General features: G+C 38.4%; 1 protein-coding gene and 1 long non-coding RNA gene across 6 annotated transcripts in view; one reads left to right on the top strand and one right to left on the bottom strand.

Annotated features, from left to right (window-relative positions):
* GALNT18 (polypeptide N-acetylgalactosaminyltransferase 18) overlaps positions 1 to 1,902 on the top strand; it is a 242,093-nt gene extending 240,191 nt beyond the window's left edge. For both annotated transcript variants that reach the window (XM_072039438.1, XM_005017713.6), the window contains one exon: positions 1,421 to 1,902. In XM_072039438.1, the coding sequence (XP_071895539.1) occupies positions 1,421 to 1,567 (147 nt within the window). In that variant the 3' untranslated portion in view covers positions 1,568 to 1,902. The remainder of the gene's footprint in view (positions 1 to 1,420) is intronic.
* The window catches only part of LOC119717212 (uncharacterized), a 52,322-nt gene that overhangs the window by 8,502 nt on the left and 25,096 nt on the right, over positions 1 to 18,724 (bottom strand). For 2 of the 4 annotated variants that reach the window (XR_011809954.1, XR_005266391.2), the window contains exon 3: positions 9,932 to 9,996. The exons of the other annotated variants lie outside the window; for them this stretch is intronic. This is a non-coding gene — a long non-coding RNA (uncharacterized lncRNA). The remainder of the gene's footprint in view (positions 1 to 9,931; positions 9,997 to 18,724) is intronic. 4 annotated transcript variants of the gene reach the window in all.

Genomic DNA, 18,724 nt, shown 5'->3' with positions numbered 1-18,724 from the left:
ATATCTAGTAGGCCTACCAAGGAGAATTGATGTGAGCTTCATGTTTTGAATTCTGTGGATTATTCTGGAAATAGTCTCCTATCCAAAGAGATATTTAAACCTTACAGTTTTCAAACCTAATTCTGTGTTTCATTAGCTAGTCAAATCCCAAAATGTTTCGAGATGTCACTTCTCAACAAAAGTACTTACTAAGTATGACTGGGTGACAGAAGGAGAAGAGAGACTCCCCCTTGTCACCTGGCTGAATGAAGCAGAGCCTGTGCTGAATGGGATGAGGTACCCTTGCCTGAAAAACAGCCTTCTCTGAAGAGCAAACTCAGCACCTCTATGAGATTTATGCAAATATCCTTGTGATTATGTTAGCAATCTGTCACACTTCTGACTTTCTGTAACACAGACCTGAAACAAACTGGTAAGCTATTGTGGTTTTGGGAGGATTTTATTTATTTATTTATTTTTTTGATAGCAACTATTACTCCCCATTGTACAAATACGCAATTTAAATATGTGGTTGCTCTTTCTATACTCCAGCTGTACTAATGTGGTTGTGCTGACTTAGACTCCATTCTCTGATGTGCAGATTAAGCCAGTAATTCTCTATTATGGACGTTCAACATCCTCTAGAGACAAACAGCCTTTCAGACTACTGTGTAAATTATTCTATGCTGTGTACCTTGGAAGAAGGTTCCCAGACAATGTGTACAAGTTATCATTCTTACATAGGAGAGAGGATTAAACTCTCAATAAAAATCCAGAATTAAAAGGAAAAAATGTAATTTAGTCATCTATCTGATTATTTAATTGTTCTTTAGGTCCATAGTTAATTGTGTGATAACCTCAATGACTTAGGATTTGCTGCTACTGACAGTGAAGATACAGAAGGGCCTTCAGCACGGCAGTATTAAGCTGATGGCTGAATGAAGCGTATATATTGAGGATTAACAACGTAAGAGTACAGAATGTTCATTTCAGAATTCAAGGAATAAATTATTTTTTGCATTTTATCCTATATATGGGACATCCCTGGCCAAGGTATTCATTCTCTTTTGTATTTCTTTTTCCCGTGTTTTAGAGGTGCAGCATAGCCTCTAAGCTAGGTAAGTGAAACAACAAGGAAAGCTTTTGGCCTACATTAAAGAGCACAGCCAGAAACGCAGCTTGATTCTAGACACCCCACTTGCTGAAATGCTAACCAAGCAATTGAAACTATTCTGAACTGCATTAAGGATTAAACCAGCCTGTGACAGAAGGAACCTTCACTACAAATCCAACCTAGTGCCTATCATGTCTCTAACAGTACTTTTTCACAGTAGCGGTGAGCTTCAATAGATGGACACTGGAACGTTCTCTATATTATTATATGGTAGCAATGCTATGCCATCACAATCTAAACATTTCTTTTTTCTCTCCATCTTTAAAGGGAGGTCCAATCCAGAACCGAAAATCCAAGCGTTGCCTGGAATTGCAGGAAAACAATGAAAATGAATTTGGATTTCAACTTGTCCTACAGAAATGCACTGGACAGCGCTGGTCTATAACAAATGTCTTGAAAAGCTTGTCATCATAGCAGACTAAATTTTTTTACCCATTTCTCTTGCTACTGTGTAGCAAATACCGCATTGTTGCCTGCTGTACTGTATTTCCTATCTCCCTCTCCTTCCCAGTTCCTTCTCTCCCCTCCTTTCTGTCCCTTTGATTTTATTTTGTGAGTGTGTGGAAATTGGGTTTGTTGGCTGAAAATAGACATTTTTATTTTACAATTATGTTTTCATGGCATTTATAGAGGTGTTGAATGATAGGTGATGGGTAAGCTATCCTAAAATATTTTACAACTGTAAATAGAAAACAAATGGAGAATATTTATAACTCAAACTTTTATTGAATAAAAAAGTCCAAACACTATTACTGTCTAGCTGTCTCCAGGGAAATCAGCTTAGAAATTAAGTAGTAGTTTCACTGTTCTCATTAACCCAGGCCTGATCTTTCCAAGCGTCTGCCAAGTACCAGTCTTCCCCAGACTTGTTAAAAGCCCTTCCGCAGCCAAAGCACATGGGAGGAAAGGGGGGGCAGTGCTATGCAGTTCTGCATGCCTCATGCCCAGCAATCCAGAGGTGATGCCAGTTCCTTGGGTATTAACAATACAAGCTGCACAAGTTCCATTACTTTAGTTCACGGCTTCCCTAGAGAAGCCAAGTAATGGCTTACACACTATCGGCGTGTTCTTTACAAACTGAGTGACAAATCAAACAGCAAATTGAAAGTTAAGCAGCAGGTCTACAGTCCAGCATTGTCTTGCTATGTCCTCCCCACCCCCTTCCCCAGTCAGGAGCATGAAGATATAAAAAAATTATAAACAAGATAGAAAGCACTCACAAAGAGGGAGTTAGTAGTTTTCGTTTTCCATAATCTGAAAGGTGAACACAGAAATGTATACTGGCTCTGCAACCAACTGGAAGTAAGGTCATTCAGTTATATAGCTTCTGAACTTTGGCACTGACCTGCCTGCACTAGAAATGAGAACAGAGTCAGGGCTATGAAAAATTCCAACTGGGGCGTGTACTTCCATGGAGGTACAGCCATCTTGGAGGTTTATCACACAGGAAAAGAATGCCAGTTTCAAAATACAATCACCATAGAGCTGTGCTGTTAATAATGCTCACTTACTCCCCTCTTTATGTTTTCTCAAAATGTAAGGATCAAAAAAACCAATGCGTATCACATACAGCCTGGTACCAGATACTAGTGTTCCTAATTCTGTATGTGCAAATTACAGCTGAGCAGCCAGTGCTTCAGACTCATTTGGCTAGCACTGATGGTAAAAAAGGCTTTGTGGTGGTCTGAAAAAGTTGTATAATGCTGTTCTGCACGGGAGAATGCCTGCTACTCCTGCCACCTCTGACAGACAAGCAGCAACAACGTTACTGCTGGTATCTTGAGATGAAGACCTTAGACACCAGCAGACTGCTTCAGAGAGCTGTGCCACCACCAGTACTGCTCAGGCAGCTTTCCCAGCAGCAGCTGTTGGGCTGATCCACCCCAAGTTCCAGTTCCCTCAGGAACTGGCCACCACACACCCCACAGATGTGGGCTGTGTCTATGCCAAATCCTGCCAAGGCAAGCAGAATAAAGCATGGAGTGCAACCTACTTCCTGGCACTCCTTCCACCACAGGTAAAAAGAAAGCAGCAGTAGGTTAGCTTCTTAAAATCAACTATTATATTTCATCCCTTATCACTCCCTATTTTCACATTTTTAACATTCTCTGGACAAAAGTATTTGCCTTTTTGCTCAATCTAGGTCAACACCAAGATTTCCAAGTAGTTTTCCCCTCTTCTGATAGGAGAACAGAAGACAAGAAATCCTGCCTGTTGGGTTTGGTTCAATGAGTTTGTTTCTAGTTCTTACAACTTTTTTTTTTTTTTTTTTTTTTCCCACTGCACTGTTCCCTGGTTACCACAGACTTAGATAAAATGGCTTCAGCCAAAGGTAGCAGCAAAAAGTAAGAAGTCACTCTGCCTTCACTCCCTACCTTTAAGGAGGTTTGAATACAATGCCATATCACTTCATGTCAGCTAAGATTGGGATGCAGAAAGGAAGAAACAGTCTGATGAGATAAATCAGAACACTAGGATTACTGTCCTCTTTATTTAGAGCTGCTTTACTTGTATGTAAATTCCACCTCTTTTATTATTCTTTTGGACTTTTAAATCTGTTTGTTAGTTTAAGAAAGTCATAACCTCCTTTGGAGCCAGTTGTGTGTCAAATCGTCTGTTGCAGACTGGCTTCACATTCAGGACCAGCTGACAGTATTGTTCTTAATGACTGGTTAATGTCATGTGGCATGTTAATTATATGTGTGTAACCTTCAGCTATATGTAGTTATGCTAGCTTCTCAAAGAAAATGCACAGCCAACAACACAGAAGCAGCTACAGCCAATAAAGACCAACTTTACACCTGCACTCTGACCGCCTTCAGAGGTCCCTTAGGCCTGTTTGGCTACAGACTCGCACTAAAATTAGAACACTGAAAGAACGTCAGTAACTGGAGTGTCAAGATACCACAGCTGGGCAAAACTTCACCCTGTGGAGAAAACAGGAGGTTTCCCACAAGGAGGCATTTTGCTATACATGCGAGCCAATCCTCCTGCATGCTGGAACATGTTAAGCATCCCAATGGGAGAAGGCTCAGTACACAGTACGCGTAACCTCTATAATCATTCCCAAGTTTAGCCACCGACCAACTTGAGTTCTTTTTCACAGGCAAGTAAGACTCTCCTGAAGACCAGATGAATGAGGAGGACACTGCACGATGAGACAGAAAAAACACAGAACTCGTACAGAGTATCATGATATAAACTAAGCCTCCTTTCAGTAAAGACACCAAGGCTTCAGGGCATGGAGATGCAGCCATATGGTCTCAAAACACATTTTCTTCTGCATGCCTCTTCTCTTGGAAGAGAAAAAAAAAAAAAAAGACAAAAAAAAAAAAAAAAACACAAAAAAACAGTTGAATGAGCATAACTGAAGGACACAACCATCTTTTGCTACATATGGCACTATGTTATGAACTGCCTCATTGTCACTTTCTTTTTAGCTACACAGAAATTACATACATAGCGCAGCGATGCCTCACACTGAAAAGGACAAATAATCACCGTAGTGAGTGAAAAAGAACAACCTAACTTCACTTTTCAGAACGTTTTAAAGCATTATTCAGTCATCAGTTGCCTCAAAGAATAAAAACATTCCCAGATCTGCCTTTGCAATAGTTTATAAGAAAAACATAGTTTCAAAGATGGAAAGCTAGCACTTAAGGGGAAAAAAAAAAGGAATATTCCCCAAATCATTTGGAAAGCAGTGGTGATTTATTTCTCTTCACTTATGTATGGTCAGATACCAAAATACCAGAAAGATCGACTGAGTCAGCCCCCTCTTCCTCCAGCTGCCACAGAACTGCTCCCAATATATTTTGATAACTTTTTCTTTTCAATTACCTGTAACCTATCTACTATCTGCTAAGGATATACTGACAAATAACAGATAAAGAAAATTTCAAGGAACCCTGAGCAATCCTCCTACTGTACTTCTTAAAATATTTATGGACAATATGCATTTATTTTCCTCTATCTCCTCAACTATAATTCATCATTGTTCACAAGGGTATCCCCTACTGTGGTTTCTAAAGGCTAAAGAAATTCCACTGTGTGTCTTCTCACAACAGCTGCACATGGGGCAAGACAACAGCAACACAGAGGAAGGGAGCTGTGGTGCCCACAAGAGAACAAGAACACCTGGATGTCTGTGGAGAGAAGATAATAGGGTCTAGCCTGTGTCAGAGAAACCCTAGGTCCCTCTGGAACCAGGCTGTACAGTCTTCAGAAGAGATCCAGGTTCTACAGCTTCATTCATTTATTTGTTTATATACTTTTACAAGGATAGAAGTATTCAAGAGCATGGAGTACCAAGACCACACCTGTTCATTCCCGGCTACAACTTGAACAAGAGGACTCAGGAGTCCTCTTGGAGTCTCCTCACCTGCCTGGTCCTTCCTGTGCTTCTCTAGGCTTCTCTTTTGTAGAATATTGTCCTCTTTTGCTATGAGGGAGATAAGTATTTTGGTTTCATCTTTTTGTAACACCTGAAATTTAAACTGAGGCATTTAATCCACCAGCATCAGGTCTTAGTTGTACTGCCTTCATCGTCTTTACTAAAAAGAAGTTAATCAGTCAACAGCCATCACTGAGTCTTTTATATACATTGACCAAGAGACAGTTGCAAAAGTGGAAATAAAGTAGCTGTTGCTACTCTACTGAGTAGCACTGGATACTCAGCTGGAGATACAGAGCAAGGGATTCATTCAGATTTCAAGGTTACACATCCAGAGAATGCACCACATTTTTGCTTAGATCTTTAATTTATATACATACACACACAAACATATATTTTATCTTATTTTATCTATATCTATATATAGATATAATGTGTGTATATACACAGGCATACATAAACCCAAACTGACTGTTCACTGACAGAAAGAAGATCACTTTAAAGTGCACTTCATCCAACCACAGTCCTAAAGGCCTGTCAACAAGACACTGAACTGAAAGGCTTCGAACATAGTTTTATCACTGTGCTACCCAGAATACCTTCAATGCTGCTTCTGTTTTTAACACAGACCAAAAAGCAGAATGTAGCTTCTCACATTTAATCTATTGTTCAAATAACCATCAAGTATTTTACACAGACTCAAGTCAGAATAACTTTCTAAAAATGGAATACAAAATAGTTGTGCTAATACAATAGCTCAGGAGGTGATCATTAAGGTTTTTGAATAACTGTAGTTTCTACTGATTTGCTGGAGTGTTTCTTGAATTCTCTTCCTATGCACCCCATCTTTATCATGAACATACTTAAAAGCATAGAACATGAGGCTTGGCAATGTCATTGATAGCTACATTCTGAAACAGCAAAGCAATGTATTTTTTGTTTAAGTTAGCTTTGCAGTGTCAGTTGGAAGTAACTACTTCACCAGAGTTCAGTCTCATTATGCATAGTCTCAGAAGGGGATCTTTGTTGATAGAGCACCTGTAAACTTCTCGTAACCTCACAGAAGTACATTTTTCATCATAGCATATTACTTCCAATTAAATACATCTATTTGAAGCACATATCTGATAGGACAGAACTTTCCAGTTAAATATATATATTTCCCCTCTTACAGTATGAAAACAACATATACCTAGTACTTACAAAAAGACAGATGTAAGTGGATGTTTTGGGCTTTTAAAAGAAAGAGTGATTCTAAGGAAATAGACCCACTGTTTAGAAGGCGTTGACTTTGGTCAGATCTGAAGACAGAAATAGGAGATTAAGATCATCCTTCAAACTCTACTGACATCCTTGGTCAGCTGTATTCATGTTGGAGGTACTGACTTTCTGTAAGTAGTAGTACACAAAGTTTTTAAAATACTGAAACTTTCTTACCACCACCTCTTCTGACAGCTAAGCCTCGGTGCCCTATAACCTAAGTCCACAGCTATCCAGCAATCTCTTGTTCCCTCATTTATCCATAAAAGGTAAGTCTGATTGTTTATCTAAATTCAAAGGGCTCTTCATGCCTCAGCCTTTTGGGACATAAAAATGCTTGGCTAAAGACAATAACTTGGTTAAGTCTACAGTCAAATAAATCCGGTCCCCAAACCACAAGCACAAAATCAAGCACAATGGCTGCAGGTTTGCCACCTCTCAGCCAGGCAGGAGCATGAAAACTCTTGTCAGCACACACAAACAATACAGTAAGCTTCAGCCTGTAATTTTGTCTAATGTAGTTCCCTAAAACTTCCCTAAACTTCTCGCATTGTTACAGTCAAAGTCTCAGTGTCTTATTTTCCTGTATCGTCAATGCTTCCTCCAGAGCTGCCATGCTAACAATTAACCTCAAGAAGACCTGTTTGTTTTCTTAAAACAGATAGATCGCCTGTTTTCATATATGACAGTGATTCTCATACCAGCTGTGAATGTTTTGCAATGTCAAATGACATTGAGAAAATAGTGCTTATTTCAATTCAAAACAAACCACCAAAAATTATATTTTTATCTTCAGTGTTATTAACGGTTCTCTGTGTATCATATTTTTGCTATTTACCATTAATATATCATTTCCTATATTCTCCTAGACACTGTTCAGCTGTAGAGTGAAATGTAAGACTTAAACTCTGAATTCTATGGAAATGCTCACAAAGAGGAGATACTAAAAATAGTTCCAAATACGTCTCCTAATCATCTTGAATAACCAGTGACAAACCACAGTTGAAAGCTCCTGCTGCTTCCCCGAGTCTGAAGATCAGTGTGTGCAGTTCTTACTCAAATCCAGAGCCAAATGCTTCCATGAAAATACTGGAATAATGTGCAAACTTGCATGCCAGTGCCTGCTACTAACAGACATCAGTTCTCACCTAGTCTAAGTCAGCATACACACATTGACTTTGAAGAATAGCATTAATTACATGCTATGAGGAATCAGTCTGGATCCCCAAAACACTCCACAAGTACAACTGATACACAACCTCACCTGTTCACGCCTGTTCATGCACTCGTTTAAGTAGCGCTCAGAACTCCCACATGCACTGTAAACCTATGTTATCTTACCACCCAAACTGGATGCTGAAAGTGCCTTTCTAAATAGCTGAAAAGTATTAATCAAGCATTGCAAATACAAGATTTCCTATGGGCAGCAACTTGCCAAAAAAGATCTTGTGCTAGAAGTATTTATGCTGAACATACCTAGTCAGATTCAGCAGCCACTTGGAACCAGCTTGTTTTAATTAAGAGATCAAGAAAGAAAGATAATCATCATGCTAGCAAAATGAATCACCTGAATTTTTACTTTCCTCTACATGATACTGTATTCACATGCTTTGCTATAGAGATCACACAGGGAAGGGGAAAAAAAAAACATACTACAAAAACAGTATCAGTAAATCATTTCAAATTCCCAGCAGTTATCTTTTCTCATCACTCTTACTTCCCTATTCTAAAAAAGTAAAGTCCAAATTATATCAAATTACTTTGACTTCACATTCTCCCTTTTTTCAATCTGTGTATATTGTGCCTAGGCAAGCAGGCCATCCTACTGTTTTGATCTATTTTGTATTACTGTTTTGTCTATTTAGTATTCAACAAAGCTGATGGAAAGGGTTCCCTACTCTCATTGCCATAGCTTTTCTCCTTTTCATTAGGGGAGATGTTACCATGGGATAACAAGGGGGTTTGTTTGCAGTCCAGAGCTCACTTCTGCCTTCCAAAACCTTCAAGAAACTGGTTATTTTTCATGATTGTTAATTTGCTAAAAATTTTGCATATCACTCCCAAATTAGTTTATGTTACCAGCTCTCTCTTTAGTTCTTTGATCTAACAGAAAAGTTTGAGCATCTTACAGCATATGGCAAAAGAGAGACTACGGTGTCAGAGTCAATGTTTTATCATCTTTGTAAGAAGTGGTGTTAACATGATGGATGCATTTTTGAAGTGATCTAGTTTTCTCTTCTATGGAGAAACAGAATATAAGACTTGGAAGTCAGAGAACAAACAAGGTTATTTTTTCTCTGCTATCACAAATATTCCTTGGAGCTTGAAGCTGAAAGAGCAAAGCACAATGGTAAATATTGTTTTAACATTTGCTCTAGGAGAGGGGCAGTTACCCAGTTGGAATGGAGGTGCAAAAAATATGGAAAAGAAGACGAAGAAAAAGTTGATCAGCCAGATTATACTTGCTAAGTCTAGTTTATGTTTTTATGTTTTATTTTTTAATGTTATGTTTTATGTTATGTTTTATCAGGCACGTGCTGATATTCATATAGCTGTTGAACCTCTGCAACTTGTACATTTTCCTTCCTTTCCTCCTACCTCCAGTCAAAGGCTGAACACCTGATGCTACAACTACAATCCATCATAAAGCAGATGCTGTCCCTATCTCTTTTCTCCCGTTGCACCTTACAGGTGTCCAGTGTTCAACCCTGAAATAGCACTGGTATTACCTTTGCTTTTAAAAAATGAGCAGAAATCCCTCTGGAATAATATGCCAGCAGTTGCCTGTGAAAAGAAGAGTGGTATTCTTCACAGGTTTATACAGCACCTTCCCCACTTCCCCAGGTGCTCTATTGTTAGAGCAATAACCCCCACAAAAATAGTGTAAAATAAACTCGACAACTGTAAAAGTAAACAAGCAAACCGAAACAAAAAATAGAGAAAAGCAGTAGTCCAAGTCAAACCTTGAAGCCGAACAAGCAAACACAAGATTGCAGGCAAATAACCATTTCACAACTGGAAGGTTGAATGGACTTGAAGGACTATCCAAAGAGGTAATACAAACATTGCTGCAAAGTATTCTTAAATTACTCATTAAGCGCATTTGAACAGGCAACAGTTTTTACCTGATTCTCCTCAGGTGCCTGGAGAGGACCTCCCAACACTCCATAAACAGCAGTATCACACTTCCCTGGGAGCAGCACATAGACAGATCTGGTTACCAAGACTGATGTGACTAACCTCAGCTAACTGTTACTAAAATACTCACCGTAGGAGTCTTGAGGAATAAACAGAAATAAGGAATTAAAAAAGCATTGCTAAATTGGCAGGAGGATGAAAAAAAGAAAACAAGTTCTAGGAACCCAAATCACTTAAGAAGTAAGGGCAAAGATTTGGGGAGAAAAATAAATTTATTTATAATAGTATCACAACTAAGATCACAAATCCAAGTAAACACAAATTAATCTAAAATTACCCAAATCATTCAATTTGAAAATAAAAATCTCAACATATATGTTAACTTTATATGCATATTTACAGCTGCTTTTCTTTACTTACTTAATGAGGTCTTTATTTTCAAGGCAGCCACAGTTTTATTATATAGGCAGATTTAGAATATAGAAAATGAAGTTTTCATAACTAGTTGCATCCATCCTTATACAGTTCTTTAGTTTATTACAGTCCTTCTTTATTTACCCTAAGGTACTTGCTGCCATCTGCTACCCTTTGCTCTTGTGTAGATCATGGGTGTACAATCAGTTAAAATCAAGGCTTTTAAAACAATGCATTCACGATTTTCATTCAAAGTACATCCCAAATGTTGTTCTCCCAATTCAGTTGTAAGACAAGTAATAACCTTACCGGCTACTTAGTTCTTTTGGATATTATCAACGACTTATATCTATCTAGTAAGTTTTCTTCAGTTACTGCCAGCAAAATACTCCCAAGTGCAATCCTTAGAAAATTTCCAGTAGAGTTAAGTTGAATGTGCTGTGTTATTTTTTTCCTCACTTTTCCTTCTCTTGATAGGAATGTTTAGACAACTTTGAATCCATGTTTGTTATAAGTTCAGGATTCATTTACAGTGTTCCTCAGGCACTAAACACTTTTTCTCAAATCCATTTAAGATTTCAAATCCGTGGTGGAAAAAAAAAATTACATGATAAATGTCCAACAGAAAAAAACACTGCACTGTACTGCCAAAACAGACAAAAAGGAAGAAAAAAAATACAAAAATGAAAGAGAAAGAAGATGCATAAAATGCATAGCTCAGCTTTCTACATCCTTTATCAAGACCTTAAACATAGCATTTCTTGCTACATTGCAACTGGCAAGAATGATAAGAAGGTGAACTCTACCCTGTAACAGAAGTCCTTGTGCTCTTCTGACTATAAAACTGGGTTGCTGGGAGCTGCCCCTGGAGTAGCAAGTAACCAAAATGATACTAAAACAAATTAAACAAAGCATTTACTGACTGCCCTCAATTTGCTTAGTTACACTCATCAATCATGAAAAGAACAGACTGCATTTATCTGGTGACGCTAACGAACAAGCTATACATACAAGCCTGAGGAAGCAGTACTCCTGCTGTGCTATCATATTTTTTCATCCAATGGGAGCACCATTCCCTTATCCTTTAAGGCCAGGAGAGAGAAGGACGGGGGCTTCCAAGTGCAGAATTACACCTCATTTGAAAAAGAGCCTCCATTGCAGCAGCTTGCTTTTTGGCTGTGAAATCTGAAGGCCATTCTGACAGCAATGAGGACAGACGACTAGCACACAGTCCCTGAACTGTCCTGACAAACAAAGCTTATATGCTACATTGGAAGTGAGGGGAGTAACGTCCCTTACCAGAGAAAGGCAATGTCTAAGGTATTGGCACAGAACTATAGTGAAAGAAACCACAGACCCTCTTAAAAGTCTGAAAAATTTATCTATAAATAATTCTACAGTAATCTGGAAAGAGGCTGTGATGTTACCTACAGGTTTAGTGAATATACTATTAACATTATGGTAACTAAAATGGAGATACAAAGCATGCCTAGCTGCGCTGTTCCAGTGTTATCCATCTCCTGCAGCTTAACATCAAAATGCTACAAGGCAAATCCAATGTAGCCAGCCATTTAGACATTTCTCATGTTCCTTACATACTCGGATATTGTCACACACCAAAAAACTCCACACAAGCATCACTTGCCTGACTGCTGAAACCTTGCTTTTGAAGCTCACATAATTTGTAACACACCTTCTATGTTCTGCCTCAGCACAAACACACAGAATTTCAAACTGACGCGTCACTGTGAGTACCCCTGGCATGAGAAAACATCTACGTACTTTCAGCCAGGCCTTCTGGGTACAGTACTGAGGGATTTGGAAATATTGTTCTGATCCTATGTCTATCTGTGCACAGTGTGTCTGCACTTACAGGCAGCCCTTGCTGTCCTTTGCACATCACTGACAACAGAACAACCTCCCACCCTTAATCCAGTTGCCAGGTGCTGAATTGCCGTTCCAGCCAGAACTAAATCAAGCTAAACCACAAGGGAGTCATATGCCAGTAGAAGCAGTTTCCCAGAAAAGACGAAAGCCTTTTCACAACAGCTGCCTATTCTTTGAGGACAGTCTTCCATCTTCCCCTCCTCCTGTACTATAGAATACTGCCAAACATAGAAAGGTATCTCCAAAACATCACTCTTACAAACAACGGGTAAGGCTCACACTTACAAATGAGGAAGCATAACTGCATTCATGGCTGTAACATCTTATCCAGAACCAGACTGTTTATTTCAGATTTATGTTGTCCTTATTACCAAAGCATTGATGCTTTGGTACATGGGTAATTTAATCACAATGCAACATCATAACTGTTACATCTTCTAGACTTCAATCCCTGACATTTACTTTACTTTACCTGCCTATTTACTTTACCTATATATAGTCAGGGCAAGTTATACAGGGCATCTGTCAACTGTGACTGTTTCTTCTTATCCTTATAGTTAAAAAAGGCACAAGTAACATTGAGGAACTAGTTGGAATAAGACCTCTGGCTATCTGGTACACTATTACTACACTAACTACACTGTTACCCATGCACTGCTTGTCATTTTAGCACCACATTCTCTTGTGAAGTACTGCCCTGATTTTGTGTGAAAGAATGAAATGCAAAAGAAATCAGTAGTTTTTCTAGGATTGCCATTATGTATATCTGAAATGGAACTGAACCAAAATTTGCCAATTCTTGGCATCCTGAGTCATAAGATTCTCTCCAGCCCCTAGGGAAGGAGGAGATTAACTTAAAACACATTACCAGAATCCACATCATTCTACTGGGCAATGGGAAGTGTCCCAGTTCCCCATTCTAGCTGCCACATGCAGTTGAGTAAGAGATTTTTACCCCTCCCAAAGAGTACAGTAGAAATACTGATAAAGATACTGCAGTAGTTACCATAACAACTGCTTTCAACTGCATTTGTTGTAAGGAATACAATTTATTTTTGTCCACGAAGCAACAATATCTTTATTATTATTGCTAAATGAATGTTTTTCCAAGAGCTGAATTCTTTCAAAGCTACTACCCTTGAGCACATATTTTAGATTTGCAAAAATAAAAGAGGTGTGAAGGTGGGGTTTCTGTAGTTCTGTACAGTAACAATTCTAATACCTCTGGTCCTGGTACATGGTTCTCCAACATTCAGTTCACATACTTATATAGAAAACAAGAGGTTTACAGAAAACGAAATTTGGTTCTACTGGAGCAGAGATGACATCCATCAGCTTGTTGGTAGAAAATTCCTTGTACTTCACAGGTGGCTAGAGTTCATTTACGTCTTCTATATAAGTTCCAGTGATGAGTGACAGCACACAGTGACACTGACTCTACTGGGGTCAAAATATTTTCCATCATCTCTTTATCCATCAGACATTAAAAGGCGACAGGGACTGAACTTTGTTTCATGTTTTCATTTAAAACTTTTCAGACATTCAGTTGTTCCAGTGATTCTACCCCAAAAAGAGAATGTTCCTTTTGCACCCAGTTTGGCCTGAAAGAGTTGCTACAGAACAGAAAGGGAGAATCATGTACAGTCATGGCTGTAGACACTCACTCCTCCTACCTAGAGATCAGAGAGAGAAAGAGAGGAGAGATTTGCTGACAAAGGGTCCAAGACACACTGGTAACAAATTTGTCCTCTGAATTGCAACATCTTGCAGAAAAACATGGAATGACAGCTTCATACACCACAACACACAAAATGATTCAGTCTTTAATAGTAGGAGGATTCTCAGATCATCCAGCCATATCTCCTGCCTGACAAAGGCTGTGCCACACACAGGTGCTGAGGGAGCTAAGTGTTAGGTGCACAATGGATACAAAGCACATAAGAGACAAAGTCTGCTTTAAGGTGACTGAAAAACTTCCAGTATGTGGGTATGAGTATGGTGGAGGGAGGGTCTGCACACAGATTTTTGCAAGGTCTTGGAAGAATGTAATGTGTGTGATTTCTGGTCACTGAGAAAATTAGCTAACACAGCATTCTGGATATTTATTATTTTGTTTTAAGTCCCAAAGGCAAGGGCTTTGAAAATGTGCATCTAACGCAGCTTGATTAGAAAAGAAATAATCTAATTATATTGTAGATTCTTTTTATTACTACATTCCAACTGTCTCATTGTAGCACCTTAGAAAACCAGTATTTCCATGTCCCTTAGAAACTGCAAGTACTGTAGCCATTAGCTATATACTGTGGGAATCTAGGCTTTTTTTTTTTTTTTTTTTTTTCTTTCCAGCTGTTCATAGGAGTAACTAACATCACAGTTCTGCAAATAACCATTCTGACAACTTGATGATTTAGGGCCAGCCCTGCTGTCCTCACTCAGGCGGGTACTCAGACAGCTTCACAGACAGTGCTGTCATTTTGCATGCAACAAAAGAGATTTTAGGTTTTTAATATATTCTGCAAAGTGGTGATTTAACACAGCCTATAAATTTAAGTATGACTTCCACTGGAAGAGACTCCCCAACAAATTATCCCAACAAATTGTTTCCTGGGATATATTAAATCTTCTCTCTCTCATTAAGCAATTAACAATTCCCGTAAACGGAGAAGCATTCACAAGTGCCTTTGAAGAGACGGTAATAAACTATGTATGAACTATTGTTTCCTACAAAAAACTCTTTTCCCAGTAGCCAATCTAACCGACACTGATGATCCAATAAAAGGTCCCATGCTTTGTCTGAATGCTTTCCAATGTGCAGTGACTTGCCAATAGATGCTACTGCTTTCTACATCACAAGTGCTTCAGAACTGCTCTTCTGTGTACTATAACTACCAAACACCAAAATTACCTACTTCCAAATATTCCTCTGTAGTGACACATTCAGACCAGTTAAGTCAGTACACCCAATTCCAGCTATTTGCTATTAAGCAAATACACAGATAGCTGTTTAGAGTCTTACTAAAGACTAATTGGGCAAGAGCCCAGGACAGATGTGAGGATTCAGTCTCTAATGATATTAAACAATTATAAGATCCTGACCATGCACTATAGCAATTTGGATTAGCACTCATTTACAGTTTTCAAAGTGCTACCTTATAATGCTGACCATTTTGGTGCAGCTGCAATTCCACAGAAATACTGAAGTCAATTTTGTGTTTTTATAATGAAACATCTACACTTACCATAAAATAAATGATAGAAATGATACCAGTGTCTCCACCCCAGAGTCAAAAGACTGGATATAATAAGTAAGGGAAATAATTAAATAAAAGCTTTTTATCTTTTTGCCAAAATTCAGACTGCAGCTGGGGAAAGTTCTCTGGTCATCTTCTCTGAAAACAGAATTTTGGCCAGGAAAATAAAAGTTCACACTGAGGCATGTTCTCCTTTTAGTTACACTGCTACTAATTTTGTCTCTTTTTTATTGACTCCTAGCATTTTGGATTCTGATCATTTGGACTTTTCTAAAGTGTTTTGGAAACCTGACCTGTCAGTGCTTGTCAACCATTCCATTTAACTTTAGTCATGGTTGGCAGCTGGTCAACGTCTGTATGGCTACTACGTCATCCATATGATGCATGTTAAATGACTGTTAAATAAATCATTTTTCCTTCCCATTCCAATAAAATGTTTGGCTTGGTTTTCTCATCTGATCATCTTGAAACAATGGTACCACAATGCCTGACCTTGCAGTTGCTTTACCATCCAGTGGGCAGATGTCACGTAAGAAGAATGTGAAGAATGTCACATTTAAAGCAAGCATGGCTTGTATGCCCAGTACACTTCCCATTCTCTCACAAGAAACTTCAGAGCACAACATAGGATACATTAATGAATTCCTAACAATCAATGTTTGGAACGGAAAGTATCCCTGTCATGGAAGATGAAGCACAGGGTGGAACGTTTTCAAGAACTCTCACATGACTTACAACTCTAATAAGCTAACTGGTAGTGCCCCTCTCATCTGAGGATTTCAAAGCTCATTGCAGATTAAATGCCTTTGAGTACATCATTAGTCTTTCCATTTGGCAAAGAATTTAAATGGCTTCCCCCTGCTCCCATGGTACAGCAAACCACTAGCACCAATAGCCAGGGGAAATTTTTCAGAGGCAGAAATGGCTGTTAAGTGTCCAAGTGTCGTTTGTGCATCTGAGTATCTTCACCATTAATACTCATCACTTACTTATAAAAGTGCTCTAAAGTGCTGCCTAAATAATTTATTAGTCTTTATAACATCCCCATGAAATAGGTAACTAATTTATCTCCACTGCACAATGAGTAAAATGAGGCACAGAGAAGTTAAGTACTTTGTTCAGACCATTCAGCAATATATGAACTAATCCAGAGTAAGAACTGAATAGATCATGATTTTTCACATATACATTCAGTTTGCACCATCATAAAGACCCTAGTCTATTTTTTTTTTTAATATTTCCTACAATATATTGATGCTGAGTTTTGTCTACAAGCAATGAGCAAGGAGTTTTTAGAAAATGTCAGATAATTCATGTGACTATTGAAATAAATGCATGACACACTATGCATACAGAAATATAAATAAAATTATACTTTGCTAAGTTAAGAAACTGAGGAGCTCATCTAAATGGATTTTAATAAAGAAATGTGAAGCCAAATGGAGTGACTTCGTAATTCAATATTAATGGGAATTACAATCAGAAAGGATTAGAGCACTAAAATTTGGCAATTCTTACCCTGAGCACCTGTATATAACTGACTGCACAGGCCTGCTGGCTGTGGTATTTCAGCAAGAAATCCAGAACTGGGGAGTTCCAAAACCTTCCAGGGATTACAACAGTGCATTGTTCATTTAATTGTCTCCTCTCAAGGAGCTCTGTCTCAGGTGAAATGCTTCTAATGCACATTATTGTAAAAGCACTTACAATATGCCCACTGATCTACAAATGTATGAGGATTCATGATCCTTGCTCTGGAGAATTTACTGGGTGAAAGACATGAAAACAGAGAGGGAAAGATTGCCGCATGCACAAAGAATGTGCTGGTGCAGGGGCAGGTGTGTTCTTTGCAAGCAGGCAGACACAGGCATACATAGAAGTTATCATTTGGGCAATGAAACAGAAACAGAAGGACATATCCAGCCAGGATTGTAACAAAGACAGAAATGGCATATGAACCTTTGGGAAGATGTTTCGTGTTTGAAAGAAAGCAATGGTGACCAGAGTAGCCTGTCAAGATCTGTATCAAATGGAAATAGTGATTGGTCTACTGAATGCAAGCAGGAACAGCAGAGAAAAAACTGACAGCACCAGCCTGACAGTCTAGAAGTATTTGTAATGCATGAACCTTTACTCTGAGAAATCTAGGCTCAAATAGAAAGACACTACCTAGTATTAAACTACCTAGTATTAAACTAACACAAGCAATTCAGGCACCTGTAGGATAAAGAGAAAATGCTCAGCGCAAGCCCTTTGAAGAAAAGGGTTACTTATATCTGCTGAAATAGGATGACAAGACAGACAGTGAGGTGAAAGAGAAGGTTCTGAGAGAGAGAATGGCTGTCCTGGTATAGGGAACCTATATAATAAACAACACACAAAAATGTCCATTAAAAACAAAAAACAACTTACTACAGAATATAGTATAAAATCTAGTTTATACCACTGTCCAAATCTAGTTTATACCACTGTCCAATTCTGAGAGTTAGAATAGAAAACTTCATGCTTCCCAAGTAAATAGAAGTGCTTTTTTTTTTTTTTTTTTTTTTAACTGTACACCACTGCTGACACACAAAGGTATCTTAAGACTGAAGGCAAAAGAAAGCATAAATCAAAAGCATAACTAGGGTGCCATGGTCCTTATCTCCCATGTGTGGTTTCCTAATAAATCACAAAAACAAGCACACACAATCTGAAAACCTATTGGTCTCATCTTAAATGCTCGACTTCATTGTACCACAAAGACAGCTGTTTCTTATCCTGCATACCAAAACGTGTGGTGTATCAGGTAACTAAGGAACACTACATTCTGATATAGAATGTAGCATGGCATAATACAAAGCCTTGAGCACCATCAAATGTCTGCTGAGATAAAAACACTAAACTAATATTTCTTTAAACCATACAGTATCTTTATGACTTGAATAAGAACAAATAACACAAAGTATAATATATCTATCTGGTGGATTTTGTTTTCCTAGTTACTTTAAAATACACCAAGTAAGGTCCATAGGCCAACCTCTGTAATAAATCCCTATTTTCATGCGGTTTTATTTTCCTAAACTAAGCTTTGAATCCCAGCACTAGTAATATACAAAGTTACGATGGGTTTCAGTGTTCTTTGTTCTTGGTTTCTGCTGTTGCCCACCCCAGAAAGTCAGAGAAGCAGAGGTTACAAGTACCACACATTCTCATTTGTTACGCTGTTCTGCACAGCCCCAGAACACT

Source organism: Anas platyrhynchos, chromosome 5 (assembly GCF_047663525.1).
Source record: "Anas platyrhynchos isolate ZD024472 breed Pekin duck chromosome 5, IASCAAS_PekinDuck_T2T, whole genome shotgun sequence".
NCBI classification, from domain to species: domain Eukaryota; kingdom Metazoa; phylum Chordata; class Aves; order Anseriformes; family Anatidae; genus Anas; species Anas platyrhynchos.
Note: the sequence above shows the minus strand (reverse complement) of the source record. Positions and strands in the feature narration are given on the sequence as shown.